Below are 25,770 nucleotides of genomic sequence, written 5' to 3' on the forward strand. Positions count from 1 at the left end.
AAAACAATGTAGCAAACTTAGCCAATAGAACAGGCCAGAGAGAGGAGAGAATTAGTGACACAGAAGACAGGCAACTAGAGGTACTACAGAGAGAAAAGGAAAGAGACTCACAAATTTAAAAAAATGAGAGAGCCCTACAGGAATTGTCTAACTCCATCAGAAAGAGCATAAGAATAATGGGTATAACAGAAGGAGAAGAGAGAGAAAATGGAATAGAGAACATATTCAAACAAAAAATAGATGAGAAATTCCCAAGCCTCTGGAAAGAACTAAAGCCTCAATTTCAAGAAACAAACAGAACACTGAATTATCTTAACCCTAACAAACCTACTCCAAGGCACATCATAATGAAATGGGCACAAACCAATGACAAAGAAAAAATTCTCAAGGCAGCCAGGGAAAAGAAGAATACAACATATAAAGGAAAGCCCAGATTATCAACAGATTTCTCAGCAGTAACTCTACAAGCTAGACGACAGTGGACCCCAATATTTAAAGTTCTGAAAGAGAGGAACTTCCAGCCAGAAATACTATACCCATCAAAGCTATCCTTCAAATATGAAGGAGAAATAAAAACATTCACAGATACAGAAGAGATGATGGAATTTATCACCAGAAAACCCCCACTTCAGAAAATACTAAACGGGGTTTTCCAACCGGACACAAAGAACAAAACAAAACAAAACAAAACTACAAGTAAAAACTCCATCAACATCGCAATAAAAACAAGATTAATCTGTGACAAAAAAACAAAAAAAGGGAGAGGACAAAGATTAACAGTAGCAAAGGAGGATGGAGTGCAGAAACACTCATGAGATAATGGACTACAATGAACATGATGTGTATGCTTTCCATTACTTAATGGTAACCATCCCCAAAAAAACCAACACAGAAGTACATGACTTGAAAAAAAAGTAACAGAGAAAAGAAGTATGGATTACAACCAAACAAAAATAAATGATAGAGCCCTGGCCGGTTGGCTCAGCAGTAGAGCGTCGGCCTAGCGTGTGGAGGACCCGGGTTTGATTCCCGGCCAGGGCACACAGGAGAAGCGTCCGTTTGCTTCTCCACCCCTCCGCCGCGCTTTCCTCTCTGTCTCTCTCTTCCCCTCCCGCAGCCAAGGCTCCATTGGAGCAAAGATGGCCCGGGCGCTGGGGATGGCTCTGTGGCCTCTGCCTCAGGCACTAGAGTGGCTCTGGTTGCAATATGGCGACGCCCAGGATGGGCAGAGCATCGCCCCCTGGTGGGCAGAGCGTAGCCCCTGGTGGGCGTGCCGGGTGGATCCCAGTCGGGCGCATGCGGGAGTCTGTCTGACTGTCTCTCCCTGTTTCCAGCTTCAGAAAAATGAAAAAAAATAAATAAATAAATAAATGATAGAAAAATAAAAGAGAAGAACCAAACAAGATACAAAACTATCAGAAAGCAATATATAAAATGGCAATAGGAAATCCTCAAATGTCAATAATTACACTAAATGTAAATGGATTGAACTCACCAATAAAAAGACATAGAGTACCAGAATGGATTAAAAAAAGAAAATCCAACTGTATGCTGCCTATAAGAAACACATCTAAGATACAAGAATAAAAACAAATTCAAAGTGAAAGGTTGGAAAACAATACTCCAAGCAAATAACATCCAAAAAAAAGCAGGGGTAGCAATACTCATATCTAACAATGCTTACTACAAGACAGCAAAGGTAATCAGAGATAAAAATGGTCATTTCATAATGATAAAGGGGACACTGAATCAAGAAGACATAACACTTCTTAATATATATGCAGCAAACCAAGGAGCACCAAAATATATAAGACAGCTACTCACTGACCTAAAAACAAAAACTGACAAAAATACAATCATACTTGGAGACCTCAATACACTGCTGACAGCTCTCGATCGTTCATCCAAACAGAAAATCAATAAAGAAATATTGGCCTTAAATGAAACAACAGAACAATTAAATATGATAGACATCTACAGGACATTTCATCCCAAAGTGCCAGAGTATATATTTTACTCTAGTGTACATGGAACATTCTCAAGAATTGACCATATGTTGGGCCAAAAAAATAATATCAACAAATTCAGAAAGACTGAAATTATACCAAGCATATTTTCTGATCATAAAGCCTTGAAACTAGAACTCAACTCTAAAAAAGAGGTAAACAAGCCCACAAAACTGGAAACTAAACAACATACTTTTAAAAAATGAGTGGGACAAAGAAGAAATAAGCACAGAGATCAAAAGATACATACAGGCAAATGAAAATAACAATACAACATATCAGAATCTCTGGGATGCAGCAAAAGCAGTAATAAGAGGGAAGTTCATATCACTACAGGCCTATATGAACAAACAAGAGAGAGCCCCAATAAACCACTTAACTTCATACCTTAAGGAACTAGAAAAAAAACAAAGACAAACCAAAACCAGCAGAAGAAAGAAAATAATAAAAATCAGAGCAGAAATAAATAAAATAACAGAAAAACTATAGAAAAAATTAATAAAACAAGGAGCTGGTTCTTTGAAAAGATCAACAAATTTGACAAACCCTTGGCAAGACACTCCAAGGAAAAAAGAGAAAGGACTCATATAATCAAAATCCAAAATGAAAGAGGAGAAATCACCACCGATATCATAGATATACAAAGAATTATTGCAGAATACTATGAAAAACTATATGCTACCAAATTTAACAATATAGAAGAAATGGATAAATTCCTAGAACAAAACAATCTTCCTAGACTGAGTCATGAAGAAGCAGAAAGCCTAAACAGACCCATAACAGAAAGGAAATAGAAACAACTATTAAAAACCTCCCCAGAAGACAATTTGACTTTCGGTGATGGGTATGCAACATAATCAAATGTCAAAATAACCTGGAGATGTTTTCTCTGAACATATGTACCCTGATTTATCACTGTTACCCCATTAATATTAAAAAACAAACAAACAAACAAAAACTCACCAAAAATAAAAGTCCAGGGCCAGACGGCTATACTAGTGAATTCTATCAAACATTCAAAGAAGACTTGGTTCCTATTCTATTCAAAGTCTTTCAAAATATTGAAGAAGAAGCAATACTGCCAAACACATTTTATGAGGCCAACATAACCCTCATACCAAACCCTGGCAAGGACAACACAAAAAAAGAAAACTACAGACCAATATCTCTAATGAATACAGATGCTAAAATACTAAACAAAATACTAGCAAATCAAATACAACAACACATTAAAAAAATAATTCATCATGATCAAGTGGGATTCATCCCAGAATCACAAGGATGGTTCAACATACGTAATGGTTAATGTAATACACCATATCAACAAAACAAAGGACAAAAACCATATGATCTTATCAATAGATGCAGAAAAGGCATTCGATAAAATATCATTTTATGTATAAAACAACAAAATGGGTATAGAAGAAAAATATCTCAACATAATAATGGCCATCTATGATAAACCATCAGCTAACATCATATTAAATGGCATAAAACTGAGGATTTTCCCCCTAAAATCAGGAACAAGACAAGGTTGTCCACTCTCTCCACTCTTATTCAACGTACTGCTGGAAGTTCTAGCCAGAGCAATCAGACAAGAGAAAGAAATAAAATGCATTCATATTGGGAAAGAAGAAGTAAAGGTTTCACTTTTTGCAAATGTTATGATCCTGTACCTGGGAAAACCCCAAAGACTCCACAAAAAGACTACTAGAAACAACAAACCAATACAGTAAGGTCACAGGATACAAAATTAATATACAAAAGTCCACTGCCTTCCTATATGCCAACAATGAAACATCAGAAAACGAGCTCAAAAAAAACAATCACTGTCATGGTTGCAACAACAACAACAAAAATACCTAGGAATAAACATAACAAAGAATGTAAAGGACCTATATAATGAAAACTATAAAGCATTGTTAAGGGAATTCGAGAAAGATATAATGAGATGGAAAAATATTCCTTGTTCTTGGAGAGAAAGAATCAATATAGTCAAAATGACTATATTATCCAAAGCGATATACAAATTTAATGCAATTCCCATCAAAATTCCATGTCATTTTTTAAAGAAATGGAACAAAAAATCATCAGGTTTGTATGGAACTATAAAAACCCCCGAATAGCCAGAGCAATCCTAAGGAAAAAGAACGAAGCTGGGGGCATTACAATACTTGACTTCAAACTATGTTATAGAGCCACAATAATCAAAACAGCATGGTATTGGCAAAAAAATAGAACAGAATAGAACTCAGACCAATGGAACAGAATAGAAAGCCCAGAAATAAAATCGCATGTATATGGTCAAATAGTTTTTGATAAAGGAGCCAACAACACACAATGGAGAAAAGAAAGCCTCTTCAACAAATGGTGCTGGGAAAACTGGAAAACCACATGCAAAAGAATGAAACTCAACTTCAGTTTGTCCCCTTGTACTAAAATTAATTCAAAATGGATCAAAGACCTAAATATAAGACCTGAAACAATAAATTATATAGAAGAAAACATAGGTACTAAACTCATGGACCTTGGTTACAAAGAGCACTGTACGAATTTGACTCCAAAGGCAAGGGAAGTGAAGGCAAAGATTAATGAATGAGACTACATCAGACTAAGAAGCTTTTGCACAGCAAGAGAAACTGACAGCAAAACAGACAGCCAACTAAATGGGAAATGATATTTTCAAACAACAGCACAGATAAGGGCCTAATATCCAAAATATACAAAGAACTCATAAAACTTAACAACAAACAAGCAAACAATCCAATAAAAAAATGGGAAGAGGACATGAACAGACACTTCTCCCAGGAAGAAATACAAATAGCCAACAGATATATGAAAAGATGCTCATCTTTATTAGCTATTAGAGAAATGCAAATCAAAACTACAATGAGATACCACCTCAGACCTGTTAGATGAGCTATTATCAACAAGATGGATAATAACAAGTGTTGGAGACGCTGTGGAGAAAAAGGAACCCTTATTCATTGTTAGTGGGAATGTAAAGTAGTACAACCATTATGGAAGAAAGTATGGTGGTTCCTCAAAAAATTAAAAATATAGGCCCTGGCCGGTTGGCTCAGCGGTAGAGCGTCGGCCTGGCGTGCGGGGGACCCGGGTTTGATTCCCGGCCAGGGCACATAGGAGAAGTGCCCATTTGCTTCTCCACCCCACCCCTCCTTCCTCTCTGTCTCTCTCTTCCCCTCCCGCAGCCAAGGCTCTATTGGAGCAAAGATGGCCCGGGTGCTGGGGGATGGCTCCTTGGCCTCAGCCACAGGCGCTAGAGTGGCTCGAAGCAGCAGAGCGATGCCCCAGAGGGGCAAAGCATCGCCCCCTGGTGGGCAGAGCGTAGCCCCTGGTGGGCGTGCCGGGTGGATCCCGGTCGGGCGCATGCGGGAGTCTGTCTGACTGTCTCTCCCCGTTTCCAGCTTCAGAAAAATACAAAAAAAAAAAAAATTAAAAATATAACTACCATATGACCCAGCAATCCCTCTACTGAAGTGGTCCCCAACCCCCGGGCTGCGAACCGGTATCGGTCCATGGGCCATTTGGTACCGGTCCACAGAGAAAGAATAAATAACTTACATTATTTCTGTTTTATTTATATTTAAGTCTGAACGATGTTTTATTTTTAAAAAATGACCAGATTCCCTCTGTTACATCCGTCTAAGACCCACTCTTGACGCTTGTCTCAGTCACATGATACATTTATCCGTCCCACCCTAAAGATCGGTCCGTGAAAATATTTTCTGACATTAAACCAGTCCGTGGCCCAAAAAAGGCTGGGGACCACTGCTCTACTGGGAATATACCCCCATAACTCAAAAACACTGGTACGTAAAGACACATGCAGCCCCATGTTCATTGCAGCATTGTTCACAGTGGCCAAGACATGGAAACAACCAAAAAGCCCTTCAATAGACGATTGGATAAAGAAGATGTGGTACATATATACTATGGAATACTACTCAGCCATAAGAAGTGATGACATCGGATCATTTACAACAACATGGATGGACCTTGATAACATTATACTGAGTGAAATAAGTAAATCAGAAAAAACTAAGAACTATATGATTTCATACATAGGTGGGACATAAAAAGGAGACTCAGGGACATGGAGAAGAGTGTGGTGGATACCGGGGGTGGGGAGGTAAGGGACGGGAGTAGGGGGAGAGGAGGGGCACAAAGAAAACCAGATAGAAGGTGATGGAAGAGTATATGACTTTGGGTGATGGGTATGCAACATAAACAAATGTCAAAATAACCTGGATATGTTTTCTCTGAACCTATGTATACCCTGACTGATTAATGTCACCCCATTAAAATTAATAAAAATAAAATGATACAGCTATTATGGAAAATCACTTGGCAGTTCCTCAAAAAGTTAAGCACAGTTACATACAACTCAGTAATTCTATTCCAGAGTATATCCAATATTTGAATATAGGTATTCAAATGAAAACTTATAACAAACGTTCATAGCAGCACTATTCACAATAGCCAAAATGTGGAAACAACCCAAAAGTCTATCAACTGGATAAATGGATAAAAAAAATGCGGTTTTATCCACCCAGTGGAATATTATTCAACTATAAAATGGGATGAAGTATTGATAGATACTACAACATAGGTGAACCTTGAAAACACTATGCTATACAAAAGAAGCCAGACATTAAGGGTCACATTATATGATTTCATTTATATGAATATCTAAAGAGGCAAATACATAGAAAGGAGATTAGTGGTTGCCAAGAGTCTGGTGGAAGGGAAAAATAGGGAGTGACTGCTTAATGGGTATGGCATTTCTTTCTGAGGTAATGAAAATGTTCTAGAACTAAATTGGGGCAATAGTTGCACAACACTGTGGGTATACTAAAAACCACTGGATTCTACACTTAAAATGACTAAAACAGTGTGTATTTTATATGAAATTGTCCACAATAAAAATAAAATTCTATTCCTTTCCCACATAAAATCATATGTAAAGATATTTTTGTCTTGAGTTTTTCTGTTAGGAGTGATAGTAATAGTCATTAACATCAGCTTTAAAAGTTTAGAAAATATTTTCCATACAATCTTATATAACCTTCACAATTGAGGCTCAGAGACGTATAAAATATAGCTAGAAAATGGAAGAGCTAGCCAATAGATCCACACTGGTCTGACTCCACTGTATTATTCTGCTTCCAAGGCAAACGGCTTCAACTTCTGACAAGCTTGAACAAGGATAAGAGATGTTATTGTATACAGGCATCTTCGGCAATTTTTCTTCTCCCAAAGTTAATATTTTAATTAAAGCAATAACAATATTCATTGTACACGTTAATATAAAATTTAATATCACCAATATAAGAGCATTACTGACTACAGCACAGAACAGAATATTACAGGCTTCCTCTCCAATTTTCTAAAGACATGGGTTTACGTTTCTGTTAGCCATAATGTTAGCATCTCCTCTTACCAGTGAAATTCTGCATTATGTTTACAGGGCATGGCAGTAAAATAAGAAAATGATTGTGTAGGTTCCTTATACAACTAGCCTCATTAAGCTAGAGCCACACTTCCTGCTAAGGATTAACTCGTGAATGACATGATTTTCTAATGCCCTGAGTCCCACAGAGGTTCCTAAGGAGGAAGTAGAGAGGTCATGGTTACCCAATCTTGTACAAGCAGAGTAGCCTCAAGGCTGTTTTCCACATGAAGTGTTTCCTTAAAATACTGTTTGAAAAAAGGATTCCACAGCTTTAAAAAAGTACTTACTTGCCTGTTTGTGGTGCAGTGGATAAGAGTGTCAACCAGGAACACTGAGGATCCAGGTTCAAAACCTATAGTTGCCAGCTTGAGCATGGGCTCATCTGGCTTTAGTGCAGGGGTTACTGGCTTGGTTGGAGAACCCACGGTCAAGGCACACATGAGAAAGCAATCAATGAACAACTAAAGTATTGCAACTACAAGTTGATGCTTTTCATCCCTCTCCCTTCCTGTCTCACTAAAAAAAATTTTTTTCAAATGTGCTTTCTGAAAGTGACTAGTAGATGTGTGTACTCACTTCCTTCAGAGTAGGTTTTTAAAAATCTCTGCAGATTAGCCAACATTATATAACTAAGATTATTCACTCCTAAATACAAGCATAGAAATGCCAAAGGTCTCATTCTATACTTGGTTTACGCATTTTTTAAATTTATCAAACGCAACCAAACCATCTTGGTAACTCCCACTTTGTAGTTGGCACTATAACCACACACTGAGAGGCAAGTAACATGTCTCAAATGACAGAATGAAGCATCAGCAGGGTAGAGACATGAAGCCCCAACCCAGGTGGCTTAGCCTGCTAGATGGTACCCTAGTTTCTAAAAGCTTGGTGCCATGTGGCCATTACATGCACTGTGACCCGAAAGTACAGGCATCTCTACTTGTGCATGCCAACCCTTGAGCTGGCTATAAGCCAGTAAAATTTAGAACCTGTGCTGGCTCAATGGCAAAGTCTAGCCTCTTTTCCTTCTATGCTCCAGATTAGCCCTTGTTACCCTTTTCAGATGCAACATGTGGTATAGTGGAAACCATGAAATACGAAACAGATGAGCTGGATTCAATCCTGGCTCTACCTATCAGTATCTCCTTCATGCTTCAAGTTTCTGGGCTTCAGTTTATTCACTGTACTTACCTCATGGGCTATTATTAGGAAGACTAAATAAGATAGGGACCCGTTCCCATCCTGTGAGCTATAGACCCCTGTGCATCTGTAGCCATATTACAAGAGGCCTGAAAAATCATACACCAGAGAAAAAAGAATCAATTAGGAATTAAGGCTGAAAGCTCTGGAGTAAAATCGTCTAGGTTCAAATAATGGTTTCATCTCTGGAGCAAGTTACTTAGTGTATCTATGTCTCAGTTCCTCAATACTATCAATACCTGGAAAAAAACAGTACCTACCTTATTGGGTTATTGTGAGGATTAGTTGAGTCTTTATATTTAAAGTGTTTAGAACAATGACCGGCAGGAAGACCTCACCAAATATTAGCTATTTTTACCATTGTATGTGCTTATATAAATATATTCTTTCTAAGTACGGCTATTATAATTTGGATGTTTGTCAAAGTTTTTTATGTTAAAAAAGGACTGTTATATTTGAAAAGGTTAAAAAGTTCTAAGATAATAGTTGAAAAGGATCCAGTACCCTACTTGCCATGTTCTAATCCAAAGTACTTGAATTTATGATTTTAACCTTTTAAAATTTATTTAGACTTGTTTTGTGGTCTAATATGGTCTATTCTGGAGAATGCTCCATTTGCACTTGAGAAGAATATACATCCTGCCGTTATGAGTAGAGCATTTGTTAGGTCTGATTCACAGTGTTGTTCAAGTTCTCTATTGATGCACGATATTGCTGTTCTATCCATTATTGATAGTGGGGTACTGAAGTCTCCAAATATTTTTTTTTTTACAGAGACAGAGAGAGAGTCAGAGAGAGGGACAGACAGACAGGAATGGAGAGAGATGAGAAGCATCAATCATCAGTTTTTTGTAGCGACACTTTAGATGTTGTTCATTGATTGCTTTCTCATATGTGCCTTGACCATGGGCCTTCAGCAGACCAAGTAACCCCTTGCTTAAGCCAGCGACCTTGGGTCCAGGCTGGTGAGCTTTGCTCAAATCTGTTGAGCCCACGCTCAAGCTGGCGACCTCGGGGTCTCGAACCTGTGTCCTCCAGATCCCAATCCAATGCTCTATCCACTGCACCACAGCCTGGTCAGGCAATATACTTATATTACTATAGAACTATTTCTCCCTTAGTCTGTCAAATTTTGCTTCATGTATTTTGGGGTTCCTTTGTTAGATATAGATGTTTATAATTGTTATATCTTCTTGTTATATCAAACTTTTATCAATAAATAATGTCCTTATTTGTCTCTTGTAAACTTTTTTGATTTAAAGTTATTTAGTCTGATATTTAAGAGCCAACCCAGCTCTCTTTTGGTTTTCATTTACATGAACTATCTTTCATTTGGGGTGAGAGAATTTTTTTTCTTTTTATTATTATTTTCTTTTTTGAGAGAGATAGACAAGAAGGGAGAGAGATGAGAAGCATCAACTCATAGTTGCGTCACTTTGGTTGTTCATTGATTATACCTCTTACGTGCCTTGACCAAGGGGCTCCAGCCAAGCCAATGACCCCTTGTTTAAGCCAGTGACCAGTGACCTTGGACTCAAGCCAGCATCCTCTGGGCTCAAGCCAGCAACAATGGGGTCAGGTTATATCTATGATCCCACAATCAAACAGGCATCCCCATGCATGCTAAAGCTGGATGAGCCCATGCTCAAGCCAGTGACCTTAGGGTTTTAAACCTGGGTCCTTAGTGCCCCAGGTCAACGCTCTCTCCACTGTACCACCGCCTTGTCAGGCTTTCTTCTTCTTTTTTTAGAGATATAAAATTGGTATATAACAGTGGTCAGCAAACCGAGGCTCGCGAGCCACATGCGGCTCTTTGGCCCCTTGAGTGTGGCTCTTCCACAAAATACCACATGCGGGCGCAAAAGCCAGCTTTGGAGTATCCTAATTAAGTTAATAACAATGTACCTACCTATATAGTTTAAGTTTAAAAAATCTGATTCTCAAAAGAAATTTCAATCGTTGCACTGCTGATATTTGGCTCTGTTGACTAATGAGTTTGCCGACCGCTGGTATATAACATTATATAAGTTTCCAGTGTTCCACCTTATAATTCAATATCCATATATATATAAAGAGATGACCAGAAATCGTTACCATCCATCACCCTACAATTGACCTCCTCTACCATTTCACCCACCCGCAACCTTCTTCCCTTTTGGTAACCACCAATCTGTTCTCTTTATCTATGAGTTTGTTTTTGTTTTATTTTGTTTATTCATTTGTTTTTAGATTCCACATGAGTGAAAGCATACAGTATTTGTCCTTCTCCATCTGACTTACATCAGTTAGCATAATACCTTCATCTTTTTTATGACTAAGTAGTAGTCCATTGTATATATGTACCACATCTTCCTTATCCATCCATTCATCCATGGATAGACACTTAAATTGTTTCCATATCTTGGCTATTGTAAATAATGCTGCAGTAAATACAGGGGTACATATATCTCTACAATCAGTGTTTTTGCATTCTTCAGATAAATGCTCAGAAGTGGAAATACGGTAATTCTATTCTTTTTTTAGGAATCTGTTTACTGTTTTCTATAGTGGCTACACCCAGTTTATAGTTCTATTAATAGTGTAGTAAGGTTCCCTTTTCTCCATAACCCTCTCCAACACTTATTATTTCTTATCTTTTTTTTTTTTAAAGATTTCTGTGTGTGACCAGGTGGTGGCACAGTGGATAGAGTGTTGGCCTGGGACACTGAGGACCCAGGTTTAAAACCCCGAGGTTATTGGCTTGAGCATAGGGTTGCTGGCCTGAGTGTGGAATCATAGACATGACCCCATCGTCATTGGCTTGAACCCAAAGGACAATGGCTTGAGCCCAAAGGACACTGGCTTGAGCCCAAGGTCACTGGCTTAATCAAGGGGTACCTGACTTAGCTAGAGCCCCCAGTCAAGGCACATATGAAAAGCAATCAATGAAAAACTAAGGTGCCACAACTATGAGTTGGTGCTTCTCATCTCTCTCCTTTCTTGTCTATCTGTCCCCACTCTCAAAAAAAAATAAAAGATTTTGTTTCTTGATTTTACAAAGAGAGGAGAGAGAGAGTGTGTGATGGGGAATAATGAGAAGTATCAACTCATAGTTGCTTCACTTTATTGTTTATTGTTTGCTTGTCATATGTGCCTTGACCAGGCAAGCCCAGGGTATCGAACTGGCGCTTCAGCATTCCAGATCCATGTTGTACCCACTGCACCACCACAGGCCAGGTATATTTTTTGTCTTTTTGGTAATGGTCACTGTAACAGGGATGAAGTGATATCTCATTGTGGTTTTGATTTGCATTTGCCTGATAATTAGTGATGCTGAATACCTTTCCATGTGCCCACTGGCCATCTGCATGTCTTTAGAAAATGGCTAATCAGATCCTCTACTCATATCTGAATTGGTTGTTTGCTTTTTAATAAAATTTAATCCATTTATATTTAAAATAATTGCTGATAAGGTAAGATTTACTTTAGCTGTTTAGGATTAGTTCTCTCCATATTTGTTCTTCATATCCTCCATTACTGCCTTTTAAAATAAATTAATCTAAATCCTACTGGTAGGATTTATTGACTTGGAGGCTTGGTCTTCCAAGTCAAGTAATCTCTTCTCCCTCTACTTCAATGGCTCTTAATGAATATGTCCCATAATGTTTAAAAGGAATGGCCTACCTTTTCTGGCTGTGAAAGTAAGCTGTTTTGATCCTCTAAAATCACTTGCACCTTAAAGACACACCCACCATACACTATTCACCATTCACACATAAAGTTTATTATTATTGTCCATTCTCAGCCTACACGTGGCTTGGTTTAGGCTGGATCCTAGAATACTTAGGAAGAGTCTCTTGATTACTTGCAGACAAAGAGAAAGTCCAAATGACTTACATTGTAGGAGCGGGGATGCCTCTGCTTCCACTGCACTAGGAGCAGCTGGGCCACCACCAAGGTAGCAATGAGGATGAGGACCATTTCAGCATGCATGGCTTCATGACCACGGTGCTTTGCATGCATGCGTGCATGCTCGACCCTGAAAGCCAAACAGATGGGGTTAGCCAGGTCAGGGATAGTGTGGTGGTAAAGGGGCAGTGTTTCCCAGAGATATCCTACCAGTTCATAGTTCAGAATACACACTGTGCTTTGCAGCTACAGGGTACTATGCAAATTAGGGGCTAGAAATACACATGCTCTAGAATTGGCATTTGGCATAGAATAGGGGCTCTACAGTCCCCAATAACGAAGCTCAGCTAGTGGGTTAAATGTATGTGGTCTGCTTCCTACCCCCAGTGGCAGATAAAGCTAACATCATTCCCATAGCAGGAAAGAAATCCCGGAAACCCGTGTCACTGCCCCATTTCAGACCTATTTCAACCTATCAATGGAAGGAAAAAGTAACCCAAAGAGAACATAATAGTCACAAAGTCTCATCCTCTTAGTGATATTTATGACACCAATAAAAAAGTAACACTGAAAATGTGTGTGAATTCCAGGGTTAAAGTTTTTCTTTATTTGTGCTACACAATCTGTCAGGACCAGGGATTCTGAAGACTAGTTACAGCCTGAAAAATCTGGACTGCTTTGACTTTATATTAATTCAAGAGTGACTTCAGCCTGACCAGGCGGTGGTGTAATGGATACAGCGTTGGACTGGGATACGGAAGAGTGACTTCACCATCAGCATCCACAGGTAAACAACAGCCTGCTTCCTCAAGGACTCAAAAAGGCTATAATCTAGGAACTCTATTTAATCAAAGGCTGGCATGTTCTTGTCCTGAGGACTGGCAGCAAGCTATTTCCTTGGCCAATACAGGCAAAAAACTTTTTCTAAGAATAGAAAATAATTACTCCTACCACTCTGGGTCAGAGTCAACCAAGGGAGAAGAATGAGGAAGAAGTTAGAACACTAAATGCAAAAGTAGGCTGTAGTCAGGAGCTTTTATACAAATCTTCCATATATGGGGGTATAAGGGAGGGAAGGGAAAGAACATAAATGGTATCTTCATAAAATCCCCAAGGGCAAGAAAAACCCAGTGGGATGAATTATGAATAAATGATAAAGCAAATATAGCAAAAAGTTAATTGTAGAATCTAGGTGGTGAGTGTAACGGTGTTCACTGTGCACTTCTTTTATCTTTTCTATATGTTTGAAATTTTTCATAATAAAATGTTAGGGAGAGAAACTAGGGAAGCCAATGTCAGTGAGCCAGCCAGTCACAATACCTAAGGGTTCATTTTACATAAAACTATCCCCAGTGAGAGAATCTGACAAATAGATAATAGGTTTAGAAGTCAGAAACTTTAAGGTTCAGACACTTTTGTGGCCTTGGCCGAAAATTAACATCTCTCCATCACAATTTCCTCACCTGTCAAAAGGAGTCCATATCTTTTCTGCCTTCCTCATAGGCTTGTTGTGAGAATAAGCTAAACTAAAAGGACGAATAACACTTTAAAAACCTAAGGACTGGCCCTGGCCTGTTGGCTCAGTGGTAGAGCATCAGCCCGGTGTGTGGATATCCCAGGTTCAATTCCCAGTCAGGGCACACAGGAGAAGCACCCATCTGCTTCTCCACCCCTGCCCCTCCTGCTTCTCTCTCTCTTCTCCTCTCCTCCTGCAGCCAATCCATGGCCCCAGGCACTGAGGATGACCCCATGGCCTCCCCATCAGGAGCTAAAAAATGGCTGTGGTTGCAATGGAGCAAGGGCCCCAGATGGGCAAAACATCACTCCCTCGTGGGCTTGCCAGGTGGATCCCGGCCGGGGTGCCTGTGGAAGTCTGTCTCTGCCTCCCCTCCTCTCACTAAAATAAAAATTAAATTAAATTTAATTTAATTTTAAAAACCTAAGGACTGTAGGAAGTTATAAAGATAACAAAAAATAAGTTTCTTGTTCTCAAACAGTATATAACTGAATGGATGTGCTCAACAATGAAAGAAAGGATCTAAAAAAGGCCAGAGAAGTCATCAATTTCAAGTTCTCACTCAATGCAAAAATTACTTTTTATATCCTTTGTTTGAATTACTTCCATTGAATTAAGAACATATGCCTCCTAAAGCAATCTAATCTAGAACTAACAGTGTCTGGCACATGGTAGTTCTCATATGTGCCTATGAAGGAATAAAACTCAATGCTTAAAGAGGCAGGAGGTGCTCTACCTCTCAATATATGCACCATGATTATTAAAACTGTTTCTGATAATGAATCTATCTTCCTACAGCTTCCATGCACTGGACCTAAACCTATACTCTTAAAACAAAAAGGACATAGCCACTCCTCTTTCCCAAAGCTGCCCCTTCAAAGATTTCTCATGCTCTTATTTAAAAAAAAAAAAAAAAAGCTACCACATTCCCTATCACCATTTTCCTGATCCTTTTAGTTCTAGATCTTTTAAACACTATTCATATAATATAATGTGAAGACCACTAACCCTGGTTGCCTTCTTCTAGACATTATCTAGCTAAAGATCTTCTTATAATGAAACGTTTATAGCACCCAGTGTGGCCTCAGCCTAGCAGAGCACAATGACACTGTCCCTTCCTTAAGGCAGATAGCTTATTTCTATGAACATCTTCCAAATTTCTTGGATTATTTCAGTAGCTGAGGCACACAACTGGTGCTTATTAACCTTAAAGTCTAAAACCTTGCTGGGTTTGTCATGAGTTAATATCTTTGCCATGCTATATTTTTATAATCAATCATTGCAATCTAAAAGAAAGGTTTTTTTCTCATTATTAAATTTTATTTGGTTGATTTCAGCTCGCAGGTTAGCCATTTTGTGAAGTTTGTGGGGCAAACACTCAGAAACTCCATTACTGATTAGAAATCATGACAGTAAGATATTTGTTTTTGTTTTTAGTGAGAGAGACAGACAAACAGACAGGAAGGGAAAGAGAGATAAGAGAGATGAGAAGCATCAACTCACAGTTGCATCACTTTTAGTTATTCATTAATTGCTTCTCATATCATATATATCTGGCTTGCAGGGGGGGGGCTGAGCCAGTGACCCCTGCTCAAGCCGGCAACCCCGCACTGAAGCTGATGAGCCTGAGCTCAAGCCGGTGACCTCAGGGTTTCAAACCCGGAACCTCAGCATCCCAGGTCAACGCTCTATCCACTGCGCCACAACTGGTCAGGCTAAGATATTTAAGATATTTGTTGACCCACTCTGGTTACACAGTAAGTTACTAGTAAGTTGAGATCAGAAATACACTTCCTATTTTCTCAATCAGAGCCCTCTGCCCAGTGTCATGCATAATAATGATAATGTTAATGATGGCAATCATCTTCAAAGCAGGTAACACTGGAAGCTTAACACATGCCAGGCACTGTTCTAAGATTTCACATATATTAATCCTTACAACAGCTCTAGGAGGTTTAGGTACTGTTTTGAACCTCATTTTCCAAACAAAAAAATTAAGGCAGTGAAAAGTTAAGTAATTTGCTCAAGACCACATAGCTAGGAAATGGCAGAACTAGTATTCAAATCCAGTGGATGGTTTGGTATAATTATGTATTTAGTTCCCAGAACCAAGGAAGCTACCCAGAAGTGATCTATGTACTGGAAAAAATATCCCCAAAGACCTATCCTACTGGTCAGGAGTCACTGCCTCTCACAGACAAGGAAGCAAAATGGGTAGATATACAACTCTATAAATTGGATTAATCTGCAGTTCCCAGCCTGAGGGGCCCACACTGTCACACTTACCTCCATTGCTCCTCTGGGGAGAGGTGTGACATATCAACCTGTAGAAAGACACCACCAGAAAAATCCATTACTCTCTTAGAACCGTCCCTGCCAAAAATAAGATGCTTACACATTCATCAATATCTTCAAGGAATTACAGGAAGCTTCAAGCATCACAATCTCTATGAAGTCTTCCTCAGTAATCTATTCTCCACTGATCTCTCCCTTCTAGAATTAACCAGGTACTCTGGCTCATGTCTATGACTGATATTGTTCTGATGTCTGTGCTAGGCAATGAAGACAAAAGAATGAACCTAACTCTTAAGATTCCCATAGCCTAGTGAAGAAAATAGACATAAAAATGGAAAATTCCTTTATTAAATACTGAATGAAGACTAGCTATGGAAGAATAAAGAAGTGGCTTCTAATCCAACCTGTTGTGTAACAGATTAGTGAAAACTTCCTGGAGGAGATGTGAAATATTATCCAGATGAGTAAATGAGAGAAATACATTCCAGGAAAGGGACTAACATGAACATGAAGTTATAAAGCATACAAACAACTGAGTAAGGCTAGAACAAAAAAGTATAAAAGGGACTAGTGGAAATAAAACTAGATAAAATATTCCATATATAATGCCCTACGACTCTAAATGGCCCCCATGGTAGCAGGCAGAACATTACACTAGGGTGAACCAAGTTTTAGTACCAGCTCTGCTTTTAACTAGAAGTATGGCCTTCCAACCTCAAAGTTCTGATTCTATTTCTCAGCCTCATGCTTTTAGAGCCGGGTTTCTCAACCTTAGCACCAATGATATGCTGGTGTGGTTAATTTTTTGTTTGAAGTGGAGTGGGAGAAAGGATGTTTAGTAGCATCTGAGTCTCTACCCACTAGGTGCCAATAGCATCCCAACAGATGCAACAACCAAAATGTCTACAGACATTGTCAGATGTCCCCTGGAGGATGAAAATTGCCCCGTTGAGAACCACTGTTCTAGAATATTATTAAACTCTTTGAGTTCAGGGCTCAAACATTCTGATTCCTCTTAGGCACACAGAAACGTACTCAAGTGTCAGTACATTAAGTCACAGAATACATTCTTATATTGAACTGAGTTGATAATGTTCCTTGATATAGAAAAGACAGACAAAGCTTCCAAGATCACTCAAATGAATCAAAAAGCAAATATTGCTTTAGTACTTATGATGTTCAAGGCCCATTTTCCCACTGTTCTCATAACTTCATAAAAGTACCAAGTGAAATTTTTTTTTCTTTTTCCTTTCTTTTTTTTAAATTTGCTTTTCCCCCCCTCTTCCCCCCCCCCCCCAGTGTCGCTCGCTGGTAAAAGGGCCGCAGGCAGAGGGCAGTCGGCCCCAGTTATGCGCGAGTACATGCTCTTGCACCGCAGCCTGACCCCGGCAACACACGCAGGCGCAACAGGGGCTCAAAGGCAGCGCGTCCAAGTGAAATATTTGAAGAACACTAGGCAGAACTCTACTACTCAGTAAAATTGGCACATATCTATCAAGGCATCCTTTATGTGTATGTACTGAAAATACCCATCACTATTTAGGTAGTGCTTTCTAGATTCTACATGTCCCAGCTAAGTAAAAAGAAAAGAAGGAAGGAAGGAAGGAAGGGAGGGAGGGAGGGAGGGAGGGAGGGAGGGAGGAAGGAAGGAAGGAAGGAAGGAAGGAAGGAAGGAAGGAAGGAAGGAAGGAAGGAAGGAAGGAAAGGAGGGAGGGAGGGAGGGAGGGAGGGAAGGAGGGAGGGAGGGAGGGAGGGAGGACAATCTCCCAAGACTTCACAAAGCCACTTGGGGTAACGATGTCAACCACCCTCCTCCCTTTTCCTACCTTACAAATTGCCTCCCATGTTGAGATTGGTAGGAGGGGCAGAAACACAGTTTGGGCAGGTTTACATCCACAGTGTGGCAATTAAGAATCTGGAGGGAGAGGGCTTCCAGTCAAGATGGCAGAATAGGTAAATGCTTTGCTCGCCTCCTCCCACAACATCAAAATTACAACCAAACTACAGAAGAAATGTTGAGAACTACCTGAATACAATTCCTATAACTATGATATGAAAAAGCCATGTCCAGACTGGTAGGAAAGGTGAAGAGGTATAATAAGCAAATCCCACATTCATGATGTGGTGATTAAGAAATGGGAGTATCTCAGCTGTTGAGGTCCCCTTTCAGGAGTGAGGAGTCCCAGCCCCACCAGGGCTCCCCAGTTGAGGCAGAGAAATGCCCATATTTGGCTATGAAAACAAGTGGGGATGGGCAACGGAGGTGACAGGTGGCAGGTAACAGGAGGCTGCTGAAAACCTAGACACTGCAGATCTTTAAGAAACCATGCAGAGACTTACTCAAACTCAACCACTTGGGGCTCCAGAACTGGGACAGCAGCTTGAAAAGCACCAGAGACCTATGGGGATGAGCTTCAGGGAAAGGGCTAGAGAGGCAGGGTTCAGGCAGCTCTCTCTTAGACAAAAGTGCTAAGAAGACATCATTGTTCCTTTGTTGAGCCCTCTCCCTACCCTGGAGGCAGGTGCATGCTGTCAAGCTGGAACTCCCCATTAACTTGGTTGGCTTACACCACACCCGGGTGATTCCCTAAGACCCCAGGTCCAACCTGAGACCCCAGGCCCAACCAAGTCACACACCAGTCAGGAACCTCTCCCATCAACTAGTTCACACAAGCAGCCTTCTTCAGCTAGCACTGCAGACTTTCCTAAAATCTCTCAAAGGTCCCCAAACTCCACAAAAGCAGCAGCTGGGTTCAGCATGTCCCATACCTCTTGCTAAGGGGACCCAAGCCTGGCACTAGCAGCATCCAACCTCAGTTCGCAGTTTAGTCTCTTCCAGGTTCCTTCAAGTACAACACAGGGAGCAGCTGACCTTGGCCCGTACCAAAGTTCCTTCCAAAGGCCACAGAACATAACCAGTGGCCAGCTTCAGAGAACCACTTAACTCCACAAAGGACACAACCAAAGGGTAGACTCACTAGGCACCACAGCCCCACTAAAGTGAATCCCACTCCATGAAGTCAGCCCCTGCACAACTATTCATCTACTGTAAACATGGCCATTCCTCACAGCCAGTCAGCTGAGGGTCTATCCTACCCACTGACATGCCAAGAGCAATCAAGACTCAACTACATCAGGAAGACACATATAATACACCAGGGAAACTGAGTCACTGGACCCGACAGGACACCTACTATAAAAGGCCTCTCAGCCAAAGACCAGGAGAAGCAGTAGAGCCACCCAATACACAAAATCAAACACAGGGAGTCAGCCAAAATGAGGAGACAAAGGAACATATCCCAAATGAAAGAACAGGAAAAAACTCCAGAAAATGGATCAAACAAAATGCAGATAAGCAATCTACAAGATGCTGAGTTCAAAAACACTGGTTATAATGATCTCAATAAACTTAGGGGAAGAATAGGTTAACTCAGTGAGGACTTCAACAAGTGGTAGGAAATTTAAAAATGGAGACAGAAAACAAAAAAGAACCAGTCAGGCCTGACCAGGCGATGGCGCAGTGGATAGAGTGTCAGACTGGGATGCAGAGGACCCAGGTTCAAGATGCTGAGGTCGCCAGCTTGAGCGTGGGCTCATCTGGTTTGAGCAAAAAAAGCCTACCAGCTTGAACCCAAAGTCACTGGCTCCAGCAAGGGGCTACTCAGTCTGCTGAAGGCCCGCGGTCAAGGCACATATGAGAAAGCAATCAATGAACAACTAAGATGCTGCAATGCACAATGAAAAACTAATGATTGATGCTTCTCATCTCTCTCTGTTCCTGTCTGTTTGTCCCTGTCTATCCCTCTCTCTGACTCACTCTCTGTCTCTGTAAAAAATAAAAAAAATAAAATAAAAATTTTAAAAAAAGAACCAGTCAGAAATGAAGAAGACTACAATAACTGAGATAAAGGATACACTAGAAGAAATCAACAGAAGATTAGATGAAGCAGAGGATTGAATCAGCAATTTAGAAGATAAGGTAGCAGAAAACATCCAACTGAAAGAGCAAAAAAAAAAAAAAAAGAACTGAAGATGAGGATAGTTTAAGGCAGTGGTCCCCAACCTTTTTTGGGCCACAGATCGGTTTAATGTCAGAAAATATTTTCACAGACCGGCCTTAAGGATGGGATGGATAAATGTATCACGTGACCAAGACAAGCGTCAAGAGTGAGTCTTAGACAGATGTAACAGAGGGAATCTGGTCATTTTAAAAAAAATAAAACATCGTTCAGACTTAAATATAAATAAAACGGAAATAATGTAAGTTATTTATTCTTTCTCTGTGGACCAGTACCAAATGGCCCACAGACCGGTACCGGTCCATGGCCTGGGGGTTGGGGACCACTGGTTTAAGGGACATCTTGGGCCAACATCAAGCATACCAACACTCACATCATAGGGTACCAGAAGGAGAAGAGAAAGAGCAAAGAATTGAAAACATACAGTGGGTCCGTAAAGTCATGGTGCACTTTTGACCAGTCACAGGAAAGCAACAAAAGACGATAGAAATGTGAAATCTGCACCAAATAAAAGGAAAACTCTCAGTTTCATACCTATTCAGTGCAGTTCGATGTGGGCTCACGCACAGATTTTTTAGGGCTCCTTAGGTAGTTATCCTGTATAGCCTCTACAGACTCGTCACTGACTGATGGCCTACCAGAACTGGGTTTCTCCACCAAACTGCTGGTTTCCTTCAACTGCTTATCCCACTGAGTAATGTTATTCCTATGTGGTGGCGCTTTGTTATAAATGCGCCGATATTCACATTGCACTTTGGTCACGGATTCTAATTTAGCGAGCCACAGAACGCACTGAACTTTTCGCTGTACCGTCCACATCTCGATTGGCATGGCCATGGGCTGCTCTGCTGTATACACGGTGTTACGTCATCATCTGCGCATGCTCACATGCTGCCACATCATCCTACAGAAACTGGGAGGGTTTTCCTTTTATTTGGTGCCGATTTCACATTTCTATCGTCTTTTGTTGCTTCCCTGTGACCGGTCAAAAGTACACCATGACTTTACAGACACACTGTATTTACAGAAATAATGACTGAAAACTTCGTAACCTGACAAAGGAAATATACATATAAGTCCAGAATACACAGAGTCCCAAACAAGATGAACCTGAAGAAGCTAAAACCAAGACAAATCATAATTAAAATGCCGAAGGTTAAAGACAGAATCTTAAAAACAGCAAGAGAAATGCCATTACTTACATATGAGGGAGCTCCCATAAGACAGTCAGTTAATTTCTCAAAAACTTTGCAGGTCAAATTGCACAAAATATAAAGCAAGGACCTACAACCAAAATTAGTCTACCCAGCAAGACTATCAATTCAGAATCAAAAGAGAGTTTCCCAGAAAAGAGAAAAAATTAAGGAGTTCATTACTACTAAACTACTATTACAAGCAATATTAAAGGGAATACTTTAAAAAGAAATTATCAAAAATATGAGTAAGGGCCCTGGCCGGTTGGCTCAGCGGTGGAGCATCGGCCTGGCGTGCGGGGGACCCAGGTTCGATTCCTGGCCAGGGCACGTAGGAGAGGCGCCCATTTGCTTCTCCACCCCCCCCTCCTTCCTCTCTGTCTCTTTCTTCCCCTCCCGCAGCCAAGGCTCCATTGGATTGGAGCGGGGATGGCCCGGGTGCTGGGGATGGCTCCTTGGCCTCTGCCCCAGGCGCTAGAGTGGCTCTGGTCGCGGCGGAGCCACACCCCAGAGGGGCAGGGCGTAGCCCCTGGTGGGCATGCCGGGTGGATCCCGGTCAGGGCGCATGCGGGAGTCTGTCTGATTGTCTCTCCCCGTTTCCAGCTTCAGGGGAATGCAAAGAAAAAAATATATATATATGAGTAAGAAAATAAAGAAAAAATCTCACTGATAAAGGCAAACACATAATAAAAGCAGTGGATCAAACAATTATAAAGCTAGTACAATTATTAAATGACAGAAAAAGGTGTGTAATTACAACAATAACTTAAGGGATACACACAAACAAAAAAAAGTGAACAATAATGACAAAATATAAATGTGGATGGAGGTGATGAGTAAAAACTAGTGATTTTAGACAAGATCACGCATGCTCGGGGTAGTAGTACATTGCAGTGATTTTAGAATGTTCGAACTTAAGTGACCACCAACTTAAAACAGACAGCTATAAACAAAGCTTGTTAAATATGAAGCACATGGTAAGAACCAAAAATCTACCAGAAATAGAAAAAAGAACCCATATACAACATTATAGAAACTCATCAACATACAGAGAATAAGAAAGGAACAGAGAGCACTGGCCAGTTGGCCCATAAGTAGAGCATCAGCCTGGCATGTAGAAGTCCCGGGTTCAATTCCTGGTCAAGGTACACAGGAGAAGCGACCATCTGCTGCTCCACACCTCCCCATTCTCTCTCTCTCTCTCTTTCTCTCTCTCTTCTCCTCCTGCAGCCATGGCTCGAATGGTTTGAGAAAGTTGGCCCCGGGCACTGAGAATGGCTTCATGGCCTCACTTCAGGTGCTAAAATAGCTCAGTTGCCAAACAACAGAGCAGCAGCCCCAGATGGGCTTCAGAACACTGCCCTGTAGAGAGCCTGCAGGGTGGATCCTGGTGGGGTGCATGTGGGAGTCTGTCTGTCTCCCATCTCTCACCTAATAAAAAAGGAACATAGAGGAACTACAAAAACAATCAGGGCTCTGGCCGGTTGGCTCAGCGGTAGAGCGTCGGCCTGGCGTGCGGGGGACCCGGGTTCGATTCCCGGCCAGGGCACATAGGAGAGGCGCCCATTTGCTTCTCCACCCCCTGCCCCCTCCTTCCTCTCTGTCTCTCTCTTCCCCTCCCGCAGCCAAGGCTCCATTGGAGCAAGGATGGCCCGGGTGCTGGGGATGGCTCCTTGGCCTCTGCCCCAGGCGCTAGAGTGGCTCTGGTCGCGGCAGAGCGACGCCCCGGAGGGGCAGGGCATCGCGAGAGCGTCGCCCCTGGTGGGCGTGCCGGGTGGATCCCGGTCGGGCGCATGCGGGAGTCTGTCTGACTGTCTCTCCCCGTTTCCAGCTTCAGAAAAAACAAAAAACAACAACAAAAAAACAATCAGAAGACAACAAATTGGCAATAACTATATACCTATCAATAATTACTTTAAATGTAAATGGACTTGGCCCTGGCCGGTTGGCTCAGCGGTAGAGCGTCGGCCTAGCGTGCGGAGGACCCGGGTTCGATTCCCGGCCAGGGCACATAGGAGAAGCGCCCATTTGCTTCTCCACCCCTCCGCCGCGCCTTCCTCTCTGTCTCTCTCTTCCCCTCCCGCAGCCAAGGCTCCATTGGAGCAAAGATGGCCCGGGCGCTGGGGATGGCTCTGTGGCCTCTGCCCCAGGCGCTAGAGTGGCTCTGGTCGCAACATGGCGACACCCAGGAGGGTCGCAACATGGCGACGCCCAAGATGGGCAGAGCATCGCCCCTGGTGGGCAGAGCGTCGCCCCCTGGTGGGCGTGCTGGGTGGATCCCGGTCGGGCACATGCGGGAGTCTGTCTGACTGTCTCTCCCTGTTTCCAGCTTCAGAAAAATGAAAAAAAAAAAAAAAAATGTAAATGGACTAAATGCTCCAATCAAAAGACAAAGGGCTTGACCAGGTGGTGGCTCAGTGGATACAGCATTGGCTTGGGATGCTGAGGACCCACGTTCAAAACCCCAAGGTAAATGGCTTGAGCACAGGCTTACCAGGTTGAGCACGGGGTACCAGTTTGAGCATGGGATCATAGACATGACTCAATGTTCCCTGGCCTGAGCCCAGAGTCATTGGCTCGACTGAAGCCCCCCCGTCAAAGCACATATGAGAAAGCTATCAATGAACAACTAAGGTGCAACAACTATGAGTTGATGCTTCTCAGCTCTCTCCCTTTCTGTCTGTCTGTCCTTTCTGTCCTCAGTCCTTTCTTGCTAAAAAAAAAAAAAAGAAAAAGACAGAAAAATCCAACTATAACCACTAACAAAATTGATTTAGTAATCACAAAACTCCCAACAAACAAGAACACAGGAATTCACAGGTGAATTTATTTTTAATTTAGAAATTAAAATTGATAGGGTATGGGTGAACTTTAACAAGCATTTAAAGAACTGATTGGGCCAGGTTACAGCATCATCCGAACACTCCAAGATTATGGGTTCAACCCTAGTCAGGGTACATACAAGAATTGATCAATAAATACATAAATAAGTGGAACAAGTTGATACCTCTCTCTCTCTCTCTCTCTCTCTCTCTCCTTTCTTCCTTCTCTAAAATTAATTTAAAATTTTTTTAAAGAATTAATACCTATCCTCTTCAAACTATTCCAAAAACATGAAGAGGAGAGAAGGCTCCTGAATCATTTTATGAGATCAGCATTACACTAATAACAAAACCAGACAGAGACACTGCAAAAAAAAAAAAGAGAATTATAAGCCAATATACCTGATGAACAGAGATGTAAAAATCTTTAGCAAAATACTAGAAAACCAAATTCAGCAATACATTAAAATGATCATACACCATAATCAAGCAGAATTTATTTCTGGGATGCAAAGTTGGTTCAATATCCACAAATCAATTCACATAATGCAACACAAACAGAATGAAGAAGAAAAATCATATAATCATATCTATAGATGCTGAACAATCATTTGACAAAATCCAACATACACTTACAATTAAAATAAAGTGGGGATAGAGGGAACATACCTCAATACAATAAAGGCCATATATGACAAACCAACAGCTAACATCATATGCAATGGTGAAAAGCTGAAAGATTTTTCTTTAAAATCAGGAATAAGACAAGATGTCTACCTTCACCACTTTTACTCAACACAGTATTGGAAGTCATAACCACAGCAATCAGATGAAAGAAAGAAATGAAAGGCATCTAAATTAGGAAGGAAAAAGTAAAATTGTCATTATTTGTACATGACATACTCCATGGAGAGAACCCTAAAGATGTCACCAAAAACAATTAGAACTAATAAATGAATTCAGGCCCTGGCCAGTGGTTCAGTGGATAGAGCAGGGGTCGGGAATCTTTTTGGCTGAGAGAGCCATGAACGCCACATATTTTAAAATGTAATTCCATGAGAGCCATACAATATGTTTAACATTAAATACAAGTAAATGTGTGCATTTTATGTAAGACCAACCCTTTTAAAGTACAATAAGTCTCTGAATTCTTTTTAATAACGTTGTTATGCTGTTGCTAACCAATGATGAATAAAGTACTTCTTACCATTAATGCGACTTCTGATGCTGCAGGGTTTTGCTGATGGCTTTGTAGTCTGGTTGATACGTGGTGAGGTTAAGCTTCACGCGGGCGTTGAGACTTCCAAACGTTAAACGTGATCGTAGGTTGGTCTTAACGTTCTTTAGATGTGAGA

General features: G+C 40.9%; 1 protein-coding gene and 1 non-coding gene across 4 annotated transcripts in view; both read right to left on the bottom strand.

The window, feature by feature from the left end:
• RNF121 (ring finger protein 121) overlaps nt 1-25,770 on the bottom strand; it is a 110,125-nt gene that overhangs the window by 41,000 nt on the left and 43,355 nt on the right. For 2 of the 3 annotated variants that reach the window (XM_066250697.1, XM_066250696.1), the window contains exons 2-3: nt 16,373-16,410; nt 12,559-12,700 (exon numbers count right to left, since the gene is read on the bottom strand). In XM_066250697.1, coding sequence (XP_066106794.1) covers nt 12,559-12,700; nt 16,373-16,410 — 180 coding nt within the window. The remainder of the gene's footprint in view (nt 1-12,558; nt 12,701-16,372; nt 16,411-25,770) is intronic. The other variant, XM_066250698.1, reaches the window with a different exon arrangement.
• Nucleotides 17,678-17,808, bottom strand: LOC136321319 (small nucleolar RNA SNORA76). Its single transcript, XR_010728582.1, has one exon. It is a non-coding gene; the product is annotated as a small nucleolar RNA SNORA76 (small nucleolar RNA).

This window comes from Saccopteryx bilineata, chromosome 1 (assembly GCF_036850765.1).
Source record: "Saccopteryx bilineata isolate mSacBil1 chromosome 1, mSacBil1_pri_phased_curated, whole genome shotgun sequence".
Classification (NCBI taxonomy): domain Eukaryota; kingdom Metazoa; phylum Chordata; class Mammalia; order Chiroptera; family Emballonuridae; genus Saccopteryx; species Saccopteryx bilineata.